Source organism: Barbus barbus (genome assembly GCF_936440315.1).
Source record: "Barbus barbus genome assembly, chromosome: 26".
NCBI classification, from domain to species: Eukaryota; Metazoa; Chordata; class Actinopteri; order Cypriniformes; family Cyprinidae; genus Barbus; species Barbus barbus.
The window spans coordinates 5,606,348-5,625,163 of record NC_136754.1 but is presented as its reverse complement, the minus strand read 5'-3'; the positions used below and the strand labels follow the sequence as shown (position 1 = coordinate 5,625,163).

At 35.3% G+C, this 18,816-nt stretch overlaps 2 protein-coding genes across 3 annotated transcripts in view; one reads left to right on the top strand and one right to left on the bottom strand.

The window, feature by feature from the left end:
- The window catches only part of LOC306845606 (calmodulin-regulated spectrin-associated protein 2-like), a 55,786-nt gene that overhangs the window by 21,005 nt on the left and 15,965 nt on the right, over window positions 1-18,816 (top strand). The window contains exon 4 of the mRNA XM_079378505.1: window positions 10,635-10,712. Coding sequence (XP_079234631.1) covers window positions 10,635-10,712 — 78 coding nt within the window. The remainder of the gene's footprint in view (window positions 1-10,634; window positions 10,713-18,816) is intronic.
- On the bottom strand, window positions 1,270-17,313 carry LOC306845605 (sterile alpha motif domain-containing protein 9-like). Of its 2 annotated transcripts, none has more exons than XM_079378503.1 (2): window positions 17,116-17,313; window positions 1,270-7,078 (listed from the first exon to the last, which is right to left on the bottom strand). In XM_079378503.1, exon 2 carries the CDS (start codon window positions 7,068-7,070, stop codon window positions 2,175-2,177), a length of 4,896 nt encoding a protein of 1,631 aa, XP_079234629.1. In that variant the 5' UTR covers window positions 7,071-7,078; window positions 17,116-17,313; the 3' UTR covers window positions 1,270-2,174. The 2 variants fall into 2 exon arrangements, with proteins under 2 accessions (XP_079234629.1, XP_079234630.1); XM_079378504.1 differs by lacking the exon at window positions 17,116-17,313 and adding an exon at window positions 11,014-11,091.

Below are 18,816 nucleotides of genomic sequence, written 5' to 3'. Positions count from 1 at the left end.
ATTTAAATAATTATGTTCAACACAATTCCAGTCAAAATAGGAGATTATAAGAAACTATAGCCAATGTAGCATATCCAACATGTATCCGCATACCTGGCAAAAACTTGAAGATGTGGAGGACCAGGGCTACGAGAAAAATGAGCAGGAATGTTTTATCAGCGCTTAATCCTTCTGGGTCTGATCTGATTTCAACCTCTTATTTCAGTTTTCTGAGTTTTTATGGCTATATGGTTATAACCATACCAATTCATTTGAATGTGTATATTTGTGTATGAGTGTGTGTGTGTGTGTGTGTGTGTGTGTATGTATGTGTCTGTGAGTGTATGCATGTGTGTGTGTGTGAGTGCATGTGCCTGTTCTGCACTCTTGATGTTTCAGAGTGTAACGCCTTCCTTGCTGTCTACTTTTGTACTGCATTGTAGTTGAATTATTGCTTTTAGTTTATATATTTGCTGTGTTACAGTCACACCAGTTCATAGGTGTGTGTGTGTGTGTGTGTATAAGTGTGTGTGTATACGCATGTGTGTGTGTGAGTGGATGTGTTGGTTTTGCACTCTTAATGTTTTAGAGTTTCACCCCCATCATTGCTGTGTACTTTGTGGCAGATTTGTAGATTACACACACAAAAATGTGCAAAAATAAAAAATTTATTTTACGACCACTTAGCCTGCTCGAATCAAGCCCTCAATTGTTTTGTGTGTTCACATTCCAAATGCCATAAAAGTCACCAAGTTTCGTACCATTCCGATGAAGCTGTGATTTTTAAAAATTCAAAACAGAACATTTTTCGGGCAAAAGTGACCGAAGAGCACTAGAGGGTTAAATGTTAATAAATTAAGTGTATCAGCAATAATAAATAAAAGAAGAATTTTTTAGAAAAATATTTTACCTTGGTGAGGATCACTCAGTCGATTTGTGTCAAATTCAAATGCAGTTACAGGGTTTTTGACCAGCGAATGTGTGCAAATGTGCAATTTATCCATCATTAAAATGGCGGCATCGCATTATGTTTCCATCAACAGGTTACAAAGTTTGTAGCTATATGGGCACTCAGTTTTTCCTGTTGTAAAATACATTTGGCCAAAATCTCATTTTATAAAAGAGTTGAAATGCTACTGTATGGGCAGGCTATTTAAGTGCAGTGGTGATGATTAGATGGCAAATGTTTGCCCTCTCTCTCCGGTCCCACACGTCTCAGACCTCAAATACATAAAATATGAGCCTTTATAGACATAGGGTTTTTTGCGTAAAGAAAACACTGTGCTTATTCAAACAACAAGATCTTTATTTACACTTGTGAGACTTCGTTCAGCTGCTGTGGAACTTCAGTTCATTCAGCCCAGATAGAGGGGTTGGAGTTATGAGATTTCACCGACAGTTTGAGCGGATCCAACAAGATTTAGTCACAAACTCTTTTTAATACCTCTCACTGGCTAAATTTGTAAAACAGACAGACAAACGTAAAGGGTGACCAAAAGCATTGATTTATTGAACCAAAAAAAGGGCATTTCAAAAAAAGGGCAAAAATTTTTTTCTTAATTTTAACTAGGATTTGTACATAGCAATGCTAAGTTTCATGTAAAGTTTGATCAGAGAAAATCAAAGTTTATTGTCTAGAAAGTGTGCCCAATGGGCTGATGCTGGCTGAACAAAAGATTTTAAAAAAGATCAGTTATGTATGTAAACTAATAACCATATAGTTAGCTTTTAATCTTGCTAGAATGTCACTGTTGTATTGTTTTAATTTATTTTATGTTTTTATCCCATTTCCATTTCTTGGTACTTCAATATCAAATATCAGCAACTATACTGCAACTTATCATGAAAACATAAGTGATTCATAGACAAACTGACAAATAATATTTCTATAAGACTTTGATTTTCTTATGCATAAAATATGCCAAATGCAAACAACAGGTTGATAAAAGTTAAATCTATGTACATATATCATTGTATCTCATAAATATGTAAAAAACAAATATAACTGATATAACATAATATAGCTGATATCATTTGAGAGCCGGCTTGTAGGTTTAGGTTCACTACAAATAAATTGGATTATAAAAGATTTTGCAAAAGTGTCATCCTCACATATTCATATTATGTGCAATTCTTCTGTTTCACACTCAGGTTAGGATGATTATCTTCTCTGTCAGTAAATCATGGACAGCTGATCATGTATCGACCCTCATGTCAGCATACTGAATGTCATAGGCGAGTGGGCCATCAATAGCAAAGCCAATGTAGAAAGTCACCCTCTCTGTACTGTGTCCACTTCTTAGTCCTCCAAGGTATGTGCGGCGCACAGGGATCCTCAGCTTTTCATACTCAGCATAAAGCTCACCAAGCTCCATCATGCCATTAACTCTGAGGAGCTTGTCTTTAATCGCCTGTTCCTTAAAAATATCTGCGTTTTGCCACAGAACGTTACGGTCTCTTACTGTACTGAAGTCGCTGTCAAGGTTGGCTTTAGAAACCAGTCTTTCTAATCCATTAGACTTCCCCAGATAGAAGTGAGCAATTGGGTTTCTGACTCTAAAAATGTGTAAGAGTTGCTTTCTGGAGGATTTTTTTAGCATGTCCACATATGTAGCTATTCGGGGGTCAATGCCATTTTTTCCAGGCCACAGCAACAATAGTGCAAGGTAGTATGGCTCTGGATGTGGATGCTGTGTTCCAGCTTCTTGCAAAAGTTCTTTCAAAAGATCAGTGAGTTCTTTTGGGGTTTTTGCAAATGGTGAATTAGGTTTATTCAGCTTTAGAATTATGTGGGCAAGCAGATGGTTTGTTTTGTCCTTGAGAGATTTGGTGACACAGTTCTTGAATATGAAGGAATGTTTTTCAACAATTTGCTCTATCATGTGTTTTCTGAACTCCAGAAACTGAAGAATTCTTGGGAAATTGTTTGCTCTGTTTTCCTCTAGGAACATTCGACATTCCTCAATTTCCATGTTCATGCTGAGTTTTGGTTTAAGTTTTTTCTCATTTAATCTTTCCTCAGATGAAGAACAAAACAGGGAGATGTATTTTTTGAAGTGATCTGAGAGTTTTTCCCTGTTCTTAAACTGCTTTTCTTTGTCAACAATGCCCTTTTCTCTTGTGTAAGTGAAGAAAACTTCAAGGAAGTTAAAGGCTTTGTCTACTTGTGTCTTCAAAGAAACAAGGAATGGTTCATACTCCATAAGAATATCAACCATTTTTTTGTTGGTATCATTCTGGAATATGGGAATGTTTTTTATAGATATTTTATCTTTGAAAAACTGCTGAATATAACGATCTTTCATGGAATCCCCCTCCTTAAACAGTGGCAGTCCCCTCACAATGTCAAAGACTGTCATAGCAATGTCAATCTCACTCATGTATCCAGATATGTTGTAGGTGTTGGGTTTCCTATGAAGTGTTTCTTCCAGATCAGGACTATCATCTGTCTTTGCCAAGATTTGAGCCCTCTGGAAAGCTTTTATTGCTGCATCAGCTAAACCCAGAAACTCTTTCAGGTCATCAGGTGTGGGTTTCTTGTTCTCTTGCTTGTTGCAATCAATTTTATGTTTTAGCTCACTTCTAGAAACCTGCCCAACTGTATCGAGGGTGTATGAATTCTCTTTAATGGTTTTGGCTGTGTTAGCCCAATCCTTTGCCAGAGCAAAGTTTTTTTCATTCAGATAGAAATGTCTTGCTAAGGCTTGAGGAATTACAAAGTCCTTATCAAATCGTCTTGATGCTTCTGTAAAGATGTTCTGGATTTTTTTCAGTCCGTCATTCTGTGCATTGATGTCCTCTATTAAAAGTGAAAACAGTGTGTCTTTCTCGTCACCTTCTGCCTTACGTTGTCGAGTGATTAGCATGTTTTTCACTGACTGTAGGAGGTTATCTTTTCCTATTCCACTTTTGAAAAATAAGTCAGTATACAGCAAATTTTGGACTATGTCATATCTTGTGACTTTGTGTGTATCTTCCAACTCCTTGACACACTCTGTTGCAATACGTTGATGAACAAAACGGATTGCTTTGTACACTCCACATTCTTCAGCTTCAAACTCAATTAGCAAGCATGACTGAGGTTCCATTTCATCCAAAACTGTTTGCTTCCCCCATAAATTCCTTTTAATGCCCAGAAAGTCTTCACAAAGTGACACGGAAATTGCTGAATCAGCCACATAGGAATTCAATAATGCCAGGATTGAGAGAAGTTGTGCTTGTTTTTTTTCAATGTCAAGATCTTTGAGAATATTACGAGCAACGTTTGCAACATACTCTTGACTGAAGTTTGACTTCATGATCATGAAACTGTAGAAATTCTCTGGTTTTTCATGTGTTTCTTGCAGTTCCTTTAGTTTACTCTCGAACGCATCCATTTCTTCTTTAGACAAAGTTGCTGTAATGTACTGACTCTCAATGACACTGTTTGAGAATCTCACTTTTGGGGTTTTTGAACGTAAACAATTTAAAACAACAACAAGTGCATTTGGAGATATTTCCTCAAGAATTTTCCGTGTACAGTGTTGAAGTTCCTCTGTGTTTTCGGTCTCTTCAGAGTCATCTACTAATAAAAGTACTGGTGTTGTCTGTGAAGTTTCTTTCTTTCCACACCTTACCAAATATGCAACTTGTTGTGCTACGTCATGTTTGGAAGCTGTGTTGTCCTTCAGAACTGCACAACGGAAATCCTTTCTCAGATTCCACATTACATGCATGGCTAATGTGGTGCCCCCGCAACCAGGATGATGAAAAAGATTCACCATGACACATGTGCTTGTTGGATATTTGGTTTTAGATTCAATTATACGTTTGAGTTGATCATATTTGTCCCGTTTTATGAATTGTTTTGCTGAATTTTTTTCAGAGAAATAGAAATTCCACCATTTCACTTTGTCGCCTCTATAGAATTCAGCTTCTGTTTTAATTTGAAATTCTTGGAATTCTTGACTATTCTCATCAAAGACATTCTCACACTCATTTTCACAAAGGACCTCGAGAGAAGGCATAAGGTCCTCATCCTTCTGTTGGAGAACCACTGAACTTCCCTCAGCAGATGGAAGAAGCCTCTCAGCATGTGGCTTGTTCTGTGCCAGTTTCAGTATTGTCCCATTGATTTCACTGAGCTCCAGGTCATAAATGCTCCGCTGACTGATGTCATGTTCACATCTGGCTTGAATGAAATCCCTCCATTTTTGAAAGGAAGCACTGGAAGTGCATATACTTAAGATGTTCTCTGTACCGCCAAGGTTTTTATAAAATGACACAAATGTGTCAAAAATGGGATCATTCATGGCTTCAACAGTGGAGAGGAGGAGGAATATGACTAAAAAATGTCCTCTAGGAAGGATGTATGGGTTGCAGATGAATGAGATCATGTCTTGTATTTGTTGTGCATTGTCTATTAACCATTCGCTTGGTTTGAGTGGTTTGTCTTCTGGATTGTCAAGGTCCTCTCTGCCATTACAAAACACCCAGCTTGTTTGTTTGTACAAAGTTAGATTTTTCACAATTGCTGTTGGGTCTCCATGGAGCTGGCTTGGTCTGTGAAGATTTGCAATTCTATCATATGTGTAATTGTGGCAGGACCCATTTTTTACAGAGTCTGGATCAAAGTCCAACACACTGAACAATTTCAATTTTGTCATGAACTGAAGATGCTGGAGTTGTTCAGGGTGACTTTTGTTTGTTACAATGATGTAGTAATCATAATGACCCAATCTGCTTCCTCCACATGTCAGCAGATTCTTCAGCTTTCCCCCCTGGTTTGATATGCCCTTGTTTTCAGTTTTCTTTTCTACTTCCTTCCTCCTGTTGTCCAGAACATTCACTTGGACATTCATTCGAGTCAGCTCGTCATGCAATTCTTTTGGATTACCAATTTTATAGATATCTCTGGTTGCAGCTCCATCTCTGATGAAAAGTGATTTTCCTTTGCTCTTTTTCCATTGATTGTCCTCATCCAAAGTCTGGATTTTAAACAGTTTACCATGAACTATGCTGTAGGAAGGAACAACATCCACCTCTATGACGTATTTGCCAGACAGTGTGCTGTCAGCGCAGAGCACTTCAACAAAGCGTGGGTGTCTGATGCATTGCTTTGCTTCATCTGTGTGTTCGTCAAAGTAGAATTTAATGCCCTGATTAAAATGATCAATGATGGTATCCTTGTCGTCAACACTGACCCCGATAATCTCAGCATGAGCATATTTAGAATCCTTGGAGTCTGCTACCCCAAAGTGGATGGTTCCATTTGTGCGGCTGTTCATACATCCAGCAGCAAAGCGAAACACCTCTTTATTGAACTTCTTCTTTATTGTATGAATATCATCTGTTCTGCCCATGAACTTATACTCATGAACTGGATCAATCAGATTGTCTGGTCCTTTCTCTGGTGGTAAAGTATAGTTTTGAATGTATCGATGAGAGGCAGCATTGTGATCAAATGGATAGAGACTACATGAGTGTTGCCCAGGCTTTCTTTTGCTGTTTTCTTTATCAGTTTTGTCTTCATTGACCACTGTTTTAAGGTCAGCTGCCTCTCTTAGTTTACTTTCTTTGGAGGTTGAATGACTGGAAGTTTCTTCAAGCATTTTTTCTTGGGAAGGGTCCGGTTGTAATACTTCTTTTTTCAGGCAATCAGTACTTGTGATCATATCCACTGAATCTTTATCAACGTTTAATTTCTGGCTTTTCTTAGATTTGCTTTTTTTGCTTGATTTTCTTTTTGATTTTGTTGCTATGTGTTTAGATATTTGTGTTTGATCTGTTGAAAGGTCTTGGATGTCCTCAATTGTATCTAACCCGTCCTCTTCTTGCTTTGCTTGGGATTGTTTGGGGGATGCAGAGTCTGATCCATGAAGCTGTTTTAACTCCTTTAATCTGTTGATAATCATAACAGCTGGACCATGCTTAATGCCAAGGTAATGCAGATCACTCGGCTGGTAGCAAACTAGTGCTTCCCCTGATACGTCTTGGTCAAATAACGTGTCTGCATGTTTTTTATCCACTTTCACTACTTCAGTTAACCAGTAATGTACATGCTCTTTTGTCCACTTCTCCACTACATGTGGAAGTGTTGTTTTTTGACTCATCGTCACCACTGAAATAAAGGGGGAAAAAAATTACTAACAATTTAAAAATGTCTGATGGCACAAAGCAATTTATGATATTTATCTCATTAATGAAATAACATTTGGTCACACTTTATTTTAAGGTCCAATTCTCACCATTAACAAACCATTAAACTCCTAATTTGCTGCTTATTAATAGTTAGTAAGGTAGTTGTTAAGGGTAGGATTAGGGATGTAGATTATGGTCATGTAGAATATGTGCTTTATAAGTACTAATAAACAGCCAATATGTTAATAATAGGCATGCTAATAAGCAACTATTTAATAGTGAGAATTAGTCCCTATACTAAAGTGTAGTGATGGAAAGAGTAGTAAAATAGAGTAATCTGCGTAACAAAGTACTTTAGTATTATTTTTCTATTTTTACCCAAAATGAGGCGATTTGAGCATTATGGATAATTAAACACACGAGCGAAACTCATAGACAGTGTTGGGGGTAATTCATTGCAAGTAATGCGAGTTACGTAATCAGATCACTTTTTTCACTTTTTTTAAGTAACTGGTAAAGTAATGCATTACTTTTTAATTTAGAAGAAAATATCTGAGTTACTTTTTCAAATAAGTAACTCCAGTTACTTTGTTTCCCGTATTGACTGACAGCTCTGGTATTGCCATTTTGAGAGAAATCGGGAGTAAGTGCAGAGGTGTTGTGTGTGAACATGATTCTTACTGTAGTTCTAGACTATATGAAATATGAACATGTATTTACTCATCTAACCTGCACAAAAACAGATTCAGTATTCCTCAAAATGAATAAAAACCATCAAATGCAAACTCAGAATATGACGCAAATCTACAATAATTAAATATTTTAAATTAATCAAATATAATTTATGCATTTAATCCCATTTTATTAACCAGTGTCTTTTCGACTGACCTTCAATGATCCAATTCAACCATACTAATAAACAAAAATGACACATTTGTGTTTAATTTTTGTTATTGCTGAATAGTGTTGAACTTTCTTCTCCTGCATCATATTCTTCATGCAATTTGTTTTATCGGCGCCCTCTACTGTACAGACATGATTTTACATTTCCTTCTGCATGAGGCCTATTAAATTCACTTTTGGTATGAAAGTGTATTTGCATTTGTAAAAGAATAACTTTTTTATATAAAAACAAACAAACAAGCCCTGCCCAGATTTAAAAAGTAACTCAAAAGTAACGAAACACATTACTTTCCATAAAAAGTAACTAAGTAACGTAATTAGTTACTTTTTTAGGGGGTAACACAATATTGTAATGCATTACTTTTAAAAGTAACTTTCCCCAACACTGCTCATAGAAGTATTAAAGTTATGATGTTCCTGGAAATCCCTTATATGAACAAATGTTTCTGATATCACAGCTGAGTAACGTTTTGGTGTAGACAATAAACACACAATTGCAATGATACAGTATATCTGTTTATCTGTGTTCTTTAACCCATTTTGTATTTTCATAACTCATTCTGTGATAAGAAGCAACATGGGACCACAGAAATTATTTAAAAAACAACTGGTGTTATATAGTTATTTTGGAGACAAATATGATATTAATTTCATAAATTGTCATGTTTGACGCTATGCTAAGCAAACATACTTGCTATCCCTGTTGCCAGGAGTGACTGATTTATAACTAATTTTGAAAAGTAAGTCCACGTAAGATTAGGTGATTGTTTATAAGAAGGGCAAAAGCAAAGAAATGTAATTGAGAGGTTTGATCAAAGAAATTAGAGTTTAAAACTGTGTCAATAGAAAGGTGTCAGTAAAAAAAAAAAAAAAAGATGCGGGGTATGGGTAAGGTTGGGCATTGTTTGAATTTTAATGATTCTAATTCTGGATTTTTATAAATTCCGATTCTTATCGATTCCTAATTTCAATTCCAATAAGAAAAATTCCCCCCTAAAAATACTTAGGCCTGTCATTCACATTTATTCTGACTCATATTGCAAAACATTTAATTAGAGCTGAATACTATGAATGAAAATCAACAGGCTAAAGAACACTTACACAAGAATGTGTGTGCAGTAGGGATGTGACGAGATCTCATGGCACGAGATCTCGCGAGATCCAACTGGTCTCGCGAGAACGTGACGATATCCTCGCAAAATATTTTTTACGATGTTTACATTAGAGCTGCACCATTAATCGTTAAAAATTGCGCTTACGATCTTGATTCAAACACCCACGCGATCTTATTCCTGAATGACAACGATTCAGCTATGTCTATTACGACTGTTTTACATCGCGAGTATCAGTGGATCGTGAGAAGCACGTTTTGTCTCTGCCCATGTTAATGAATCAGAGGGTCGGCCATCATCACGCTTCCGACGTGAATGCTGTTATTCACTGATATGGGTGGCGACAAAACATGCGCTGCTCATACCAACAACTCCACTAACACCTGTTTCACATCGTAAGCATCTTAAACGTTCAAATCTGCATTCATGCTGCTGCTGATCCAGAAAGAGCAACACAAAACAGTCTTTTCAACCACACATCATTATTTCTGTGTTACAGACATTTAAATAACATAAGTAGGCCTATTGGGATAAAAGTTTATAGTTTGGGTATAAACACTTGTCTACAGTAGTGATCAAAAAGAAAGTATCTTAACACTTGTATTGGAACATTTATCATCTTCCACCAGGAGGTGGCAACAACCCGTTTTAAAAATGTATTTGACATTGAATCATTCATTCAGTAGATTCCAATAGGGAAACGAGTCTTTATGGACTGAGACACTGACTCCATTGATTTTTTTTTTTTTTTTTTTTTAAATAAATATATATATATCTTTAAAAGACTTAAGCAATGAACATTTTGTCAGAACCACTAGTAAATTATTTTGTGAGAGAATCGTGATCTCCAATTTATTTATTTTTTTTAAATTGTGATTCTCAGTTTATCCAGAATCGTGCAGCTCTAGTTTACATGCATATAATTCATTCAAAAAGTAGTTTAATTTCATAAAGTATAAGTTGATTTCAAAATGCACCTACATTTTTTGCATTTTGTATTTCAGGTGAATAAAAGAATATTTTTCCCTATATATTTCATCATTGAGGGTTTTTTTTTTAAACTCTAAAAATCTTGTCTCGTCTCGTTCTCGTGAACCCAGTCTCGTGTCTCGTCTCGTCTCGTGGGATAAGTGTCTCGTTACACCCCTAGTGTGCAGCAGAGAAAACAGCACTCAAGTCTTCTTGACTTGAATGGTTTAAAGTCACTTTAAAATGTAGTTTTTTATAATAGCAACGGTGATGCAGGCACAATTTCAGCAGAATGAAAAAGACAATTTTAATTAGTGTGTTCATCCATATGTCTTGGGAATCAAAAATCGATTCCAATTCTGACATAGGATTCAGGAATCAGATACTTATTATAAAATTACAATTTCAGTTCCTCTTATCGATTCCTTTCTGCACATTTTAATAAAAAAAAATTAAAAAACGATCATTTATACTCACTCAATGCAGAGCAAAATCATATATGTTTTTATGTTTGCTTGCATGTGCTTATTTTATGTTGATTTTCCAATACAGGTAAATGAACATCTGAGAGACATTTTGGTGCAAGAAAAAATAGTTAAAGATGCAGACGAACCCGCCATTCTTCAAAAGGTGAGCATATTCTTTAATAATGCATTAATATTGCATCAACAGATGATATGCAAACATATGTCAAGGTTCTATAAATGATAGACATTACAAAGCTCAGATGCAGCAAATTACAAGTATTGAGATATACATCTAATTTTGTTGCTTTTAATGTACAGTAATATTTAAGCATTTAATCTTTTGATGTGGCAGAAATTGAATTGTTTATAAAGACACCTACAGCTTATTCTTAATATATGCTATGTCAAACATCTGTTAGCAAAATAATTGAAAATATGCAATTTAAATATTCAGTAGTACTCACAGTATATCTTATGTTCTCTGTACTTGAAGCACCATACTAGTTGTCAGCTTGCAGTGTGTTGGATATGCTCATACGAGTGGCTGCACAAACTATACACCTCACCCTCAGGCTTAGTCATTGTCTGAGCACAAACCTGTTTGTGGTTCAGAAATGTTCAGAATTTTTTTGTAGCCTTAGGCGGTCTGTATGTAAAACAGTACCTTGACACATTTGAATAAAGAGGCAATATTTTCCTGGTCGCTATAGTGTTACATCCTTGCAATTTTTGTCAAATCTGAGGTATTCCTTAAGAGGATAGTTCACCCCAAAATTTTAATTCTGTCAAACTTTTTAAAATGTTCTCACCCTTATGTTGCCCTAAACTTTATGGCTTTCTTTCTGCTGTGAAATATAAAAAAATAGATTTTTTTTAAATGTATGTAGAAAATTTAGGCATTCAAGATAACATCAGATTAATTATTAATTTAAATTAGCTGCTAAGTATGACTGTCTTTTACTTTTATTACTGTAGAAGATGCATGGGTTGTGACGAGGAAACATAATCTTTTGATGAATAAATAATTTGCCAGGTCCTAAAGGCTATTTTCTTTCATCCGTGTAACAAGGTTTGTGCTCCGATTGTGAAATGAAGGAACCTATTGTCCATATTTTATTTGGCTTTTAATGTACAGTAATATTTAAGCATTTAATCTTTTGATGTGGCAGAAATTGAATTGTTTATAAAGACACCTACAGCTTTTTCTTAATATATGCTATGTCATACATCTGTTAGCAAAATAATTGAAAATATGCAATTGAAATATTCAGTAGTACTCACAGTATATCTTATGTTCTCTGTACTTGAAGCACCATACTAGTTGTCAGCTTGCAGTGTGTTGGATATGCTCATACGAGTGGCTGCACAAACTATACACCTCACCCTCAGGCTTAGTCATTGTCTGAGCACAAACCTGTTTGTGGTTCAGAAATGTTCGGAATTGTTTTGTAGCCTTAGGCGGTCTTTATGTAAAACAGTACCTTGACACATTTGAATAAAGAGGCAATATTTTCCTGGTCGCTATAGTGTTACAACCTTGCAATTTTTGTCAAATCTGAGGTATTCCTTAAGAGGATAGTTCACCCCAAAATTTTAATTCTGTCAAAATTTTTAAAATGCTCTCACCCTCATGTTGTCCTAAACCTTTATGGCTTTCTTTCTGCTGTGAAACATAAAAAGAGATTTTTTTTAAATGTATGTAGAAAATTTAGGCATTCAAGATAACATCAGATTAATTATTAATTTAAATTAGCTGCTAAGTATGACTGTCTTTTACTTTTATTACTGTAGAAGATGCATGGGTTGTGACGAGGAAACATAATCTTTTAGATGAATAAATAATTTGCCAGGTCCTAAAGGCTATTTGCTTTCATCCGTGTAACCAGGGTGGGGCTCCGATTGTGAAATGTTTGTCTTGGTGTTTTGTATTGTTCTAGTTTTATTATTGGCACAAGCACCAAAGGTCAAATTCCCTTTATTTCTATAGCGCTTTTATACAATACAGATTTTGTCAAAGCAGATTCATAGAGATAAATGGCAAACAGTAGTATCAGTTACGAAAACAGCTATGGAGACTGTTCAGATCATGCTGTAAAGCAGCCCTAAAAGACAATAGTTTCATTATTTAATTCAAGTCAGTTCAGATTAATAACTGTGTGAAGTTAATCAGTAGCTATAAGCAGTTTTACAAAAGGTAGCAATGTCATTATTCAGCTTGAGTCAGTTCATTGCTGAGTCAATTCAATTGCAATGTCGATATTGCAATATGTGATTATGTAAAGCATCTGTAAAGCAGCTCTACAAAAGATGGTATTGTCGTCATCCAGCTTTATTCAGTTCAAGTTTTGTTCTTATCTGATGATGTCGGTCACTGCAGTGATATCGATAAGTTACTAAAAGTTAAGTGTCTTTCAGACCCCCAACTAAGCAAGCTAGAAGGTGATATTGAGGACCCCAAACTCCATCAAGTGACAGAAATGGAGAAAAAACCTTTGAATAAACCAGGCTTAGTCTGGGTACCAGTTCTTCTCTGGCATAAGTGAATAAGCGTGATGTTGTCAGGGTTCTGTCACTTCGGTCTAATTTATTCATGGTTTTGTGACGGAGCCCTGACACTCCCTTCTCCTATACACTCAGTTTTACTTTTAATTTAATTCGAAGTAGGCCAACAGCGCTGCCTACAGATTAAAACTCATAACCGGGGGAGGCTGTCACTGCTGCCGCTGCACGTGCTATTACTGTTGCCTCTATCACACACCGAACCCTTCATTCTGTAGGTGCTTTCACAGATTATCCAAAACAGTCAATCTAATCGTCATTCAGACAAAACTTTGCTTCAAGAATGAGCCACACTGCTGACGTGATCTAATCACTAACACACCTTGAGCACATGTGAGTTAACATATTCCTCTTATCAGCAAGACATATCGGCATAATTTTTCATATCAGGCCGATGCCGATATTTATATTTAAAGCCATTATCGGCCGATTCCGATATCAGTCCGATAATATTGTGCATCCCTAAACACTAGGTGGCTCTATATTAGGAGAATATGCGATTTGGATCATAACTTTGGAACCATAAGGGATATAATTAGAATTATTTTCCTACAAATCCTTGAATCAGGCATTACAGAATACTTATAATCAACTCTTTTCTATTTTCAATTTTTCAGAAAAACTACTTTTTCAAACTCCTCCTAGGCCGTTTGTTCCATTTGCATGAATCTTAGCACACATCATCCCTAGACATTAAAAAAAAAAAAATATCAAAAGAATTTTGATTCATCAAAGCATTGTGAAGATATAAATTAATTGGCCAAGCGATTGCTATTTTTATTAGCTGACAAAAACATGTTATTCTGGTAACACAAAAGTGTACTGAATTTTGTAAAAATCAGCAACTGTATGAAGTAACTTCATATTTTAGCTACACACGTGCTCAGAATTGTTGGTACCCTTGCTAAATATAAACAAAGAAGGTTGTGAAAATAAATGTGCATTGTTAATCCTTTTGATCTTTTATTTTAAAAAAATCACAAAAAAATATCCTTTCATGGGAGAGTAAGAATTTAAAATGGGGGGAAATATCATTATGAAATAAAAAAATTGTTTTCCTCAAATACATGTTGAATACAATTACTGGTACCCCTAGAAATTCTTATGAGTAAAATAAATCTGAAATATATTCCCATTCACAATTTTGAGCACACCAGCGTGATTATGAACATGAAATTCTGTTTCACAGAAATATAAATAGGAGGGAAAACAAAGGCCAAATTCCAAATTAATCACCATCACAATGAGAAAAACCAAAGATTATATTTCTGATGTGCAGCAAAAGATAATTGATACAAAAGATACATCACCATATGTTGTTTGGGAGGACTTCAAGAAAAAAATCAAGAAAAGTAAATGCTTTCACCAAAAAACTATCTCCAGCCTATTCAGTTGTCAGACATGACTGGAACTTCAAATGGGACTGGCTTCTATGGTCAGATGTAACTAAAAATTTAGCTTTTTAGCAGTAAACACTCAAGATGGGGTTGTTGAACACAGGGATAAAAAGTATCCCATGTGTACAATGAAATATACTGCTGTATTTTGGAGGTTGTGGGCCTATATGTCTGCTGGAGGTCCTGGACATCTTGTTTAGACACATGGCATCATTGATTCTATCAAATACCAACAGATAAAAAATCAACAAGTGACTGACTCTGTTAGAAATCTTATAATGGGTCATGTTTGGATCTTCCAACAGGACAATAATCCAAAAAACACCTTAAAAACAACACAAAAATGGGTCACTAGGCACAAAACCAAGCTTTTGCTATGGCCATTCTAGTTCCCTTACCTGGGCCCTGTAGAAAAGGAGTGGGGTGAACTGAAGAGAAGAAGCACCAACATGGAGTTGTGAATCTGAAGGATCTGGAGTGATTCTGGATGAAGGAATGGTCTCTGATCTCTTGTCAGATGTTCTCTAACTTCATCAGACACCTCACCAGGCATTATAGGAGAAAACTCCTATACTATTTTGGCAAATGGAGGTTTAAAAAAGTATTGAATAAAAGGGTCCCGTTAATTGTGTCCAATGTGTATCAGAGAAAAACATTCATTTCATAATGAAATTTCCCCCCATTTTAAATTCTTATTCTTCAATGAAAGGTTAGATTTTTGTGATTTAAAAACAAATAATAGATCAAATGATTAACAATGCAGATTTATTTCCACAGCCTTCTTTGATCATATTTACCAAGGGTACCAACAATTCTGACCACGTGTACAATTTTCATCTGCTCAAGCAGAATGTTACTGTCATCTTGTGCTTCAGCAAGGTATATCTGGCTAAAACTAGCTAACGTTAAAGTTAGTGAGTCCATGCACACCCCTAAAAAGCTAACTGTTCTCACATCATGTACAGTGTAGGTCAAAAACATGTAAACGAAGGTCGACATTTCAGTGCCTCTCCATATTAAACTGGTTTAATGTAAATTAATTTAATTTAACATTGTGGTACACTTTTGTGTTTTTTTGGGGGGGCTTACCGATAGGTCAATTGATAGTTTTCACATGATAGTTTACAGGGCCCAGGTCAGGGAACTAGAATGGCCATAGCAAAAGCTTGGTTTTGTGCCCAGTGACCCATTTTTATATTGTTTTTAAGGTGTTTTTTTTATTATTGTCCTGTTGGAAGATCCAAACATGGCCCATTATAAGATTTCCTCTAGCCTGGCTCTCAAAAGTGGCCCAGTTTATTTCAGTTAATTTGAATTTATATCTGTATTCAGAAGACAACGAAAATTACAGAAGCCCTGAACCACAAAACCGGAAAAAAGGTGGGGGAGAAAAACATTGTGTCATAGACACTAATGCTTACACTGCTTTCTCTGTTAGTTTGTCCTTGAATAATACATTTAAAAGAAGGGTTTGCACATCATATTCAAGACAAAATTAAGTTACATATCCACAAAACCCTGTTTTGTAATAAATAAATCAATCAATCAATCTCACAAACGAAGTACGGCACCCTACAAAAATGGTTCACACTTAAACCTCCTCAATGTTTAAAACAAATATATGGTCTTTAAGAACTTAAATTGTTAACTTTTATTATTCCCATTCATAGGCACAAAGAATGTTGTGGTTAGGCAATCTCATGTTAAGGTGAGGCATTTCCTCATAGCACAGCAAAATCTTCCACTGTTACTGTATTTTGGCTTTATTAAAAATAAAGGCATTACAAAATTCCGATGCAGTAAATCTAAACTAATATAGGGTTATTTCATTATGTTATATGCTATGTTTAATAAACAGGCTGCCAAGTGTGTTAATCGAATTTGCTGTTACTTTAATGTAAAGGGTTTTGAAGAAATATTGATTATCTTTTACTTTTATTGGAGACAGTTTTGCATGGAGGTCCTAATGTGGAAAAATGTATTCCTTTGAATTAAAATTTTAATTATTCATCTAAAAGCTCTTTCTCTGTTTGTAGGGTTGGGCTTCATTGAAGCAGTGTAGTGTATGTAGCCATATAATTGGTTGCATACAATGTAAACCCCAGTCTCAGGCTTAGACATTACAATCTAATCGCAAATCTTTTTGTACAGGTTCAGACATTTTTTTTTAAATCTGAATATACTGTGTATAAAACAGTATAAATACAGGTGTGTGTATTGTTGTTGTTCAGCTTAAAGTATGTTGAATCCCATAGAGCTACTGTAAGCTATGAAATTAGTTTAAAGTTAAACGTTTCTCTGAAAGTTTCAACAATGTTAACACATTACATGTTCCAAATTTAAAAAAATCAAAGCTCACAACTTATCAGGGGGATATTTGATACACCCGGACGAAATGTACAGTGAAGTGAAAAAAAAAAGAAAAAAAAAAAAAACGGAGGCAATACTTTTACCTATTGAAACTAGAAGGGTAAAGTTTGTCAGAAGAACCTTTAGATGTTGGTTTGAAAAAGCCTTATCTTAAAATGTAAAGCTTGTAGTTTGAAGGTTTTATAGGTCTTACTGTCAGATAGATAAATATGTAAATAGTCTAAACAATGAAGTACTCACCCGTCTGGACTACTTCCAAGTGGTTGAACTTGCTTAAGGCTTGGTTTTAGTTTAAATCAAAGTCTCAAAAACGGCAGTTGTAACAACAAAACAAGTGTTGGTTATCAGGTCCTTCATGCTTTAATGCAGACAGCGTTAAAAAGTGTTCTACTCCTCAGCCGTTTCATTTTTTATTTTTTTTTGCCAGCCCTTCCTTCCGATTTTACTTCCTTTGTCGTCAACACTGGTTGTCTCCAATTTGAAACTTTCTCCAGTTTTGCTCTAGTCTTTAGCAGTTCAACTTGTCATTTTCTCATTTTCTATTTACAGTCTTGTGTCTTTTGTTAACTTTTTGTTAGTTCTAATTATGTGGCCCATGAACTAATCTATTTAACACTTTTTTAAACCAATTTATTTAGTATTTTACATTGTTTTTATTAGGGATGCCACTTTTTCCAGAACTAGGCGAGTACTGTTACTGTTATTTCTGTATACCTGTATTTGCATTGCATTTGTAAAATGCATTTAAAAATATTGGATACAGAAACCAAAACAATATGTATAATGTTAGTTCATTAAGCAAATAGATATTTCCTTCTGTTATTTTCACACTTAATTATACCTATTAAAATGTATTTTACAAATTTTTGTTACTTTCACTGTTCATTTTTGGTACATAATAGTAGATAATCTTTAATTTTTTAGCATTAGAGCTACTCCATTGCAGCGGCTCAGTAATGTAATCACAAGACATTTTGCTGTAATAATGCAGGGAACCACTTGAGAAACCTATTCTCGATGTCTAGGTTTCCCTGGATTGTGACCACAATCCATTTCCCTTGTCCCTCTAATTGAAAATTAATTTTGTCCTACACTAACATACCCACACCAATCACTCCCAGTTCTGTTTCTGCATAGATTATATAGTGATTTTTAACCTTATTATAAGCTTATTCCTAACCTTATTTTATTTGATTTATTCTTTGTATACAAGATATATAAATAGTAGGGTGAAGTCAAGTATAATTGGCCACTTTTTGACAAATTAGAACAGCTTTAAAGGTGGCATCGAATGCAAAATTCACTTTTACATGGCATTTACATATAAATGTGTCGTAGCAGGGTGTGGACACAACCACCCTACAATGAAAAAAAAACATTCACTCCTTTTTTTTATCCCCAAAAAACGTAAACTGTCTAAATTATTAAGCAGTATTGATTTTCTGAGCAGTATGACGTCATATTGCTCTGGCCCCACCCATGACCGCTAACAGACTGTCCCGTATTAGCATATCCCCACCCTCAGCCAGTTGTACGTTGTTCGCCATTTTCTTCACGCTTGAGCAGCTGTAGCAGCAACAGTGTCTCCTAAACAATGCAGGTGTTTCGTAGTTGGATATAAAAGTGAACATAAGAGTCTTATTCATAATATTGATCAGAATTTCTCTCGACAACCGAGCCACTGAGGACGCAGTGGATTATTTTTTATTTATTTTTTTATGGTAATGTGCCACCAAATACACAAAAAAAAACAGAAGAGAGGGGTGGGGTGAGCAGTAGCTCATTATCATTTAAAGAGATGTGCACCGAAATGAGTTGCTGTGAACACAAGCTGTTTTTGACAAGGTAAAAGGGGTGTTGTTTTACACGACCATTGAGATATTTTAACCAAAGTATGTTGCAGACATTTCATGAAGACCCTAAAGAATCATATCAATTTGT

Excerpts from the sequence above, each read along its gene's own strand:
- LOC306845605 (XM_079378503.1), bottom strand. The coding sequence starts at position 7,070 with ATGAGTCAAAAAACAACACTTCCACATGTAGTGGAGAAGTGGACAAAA.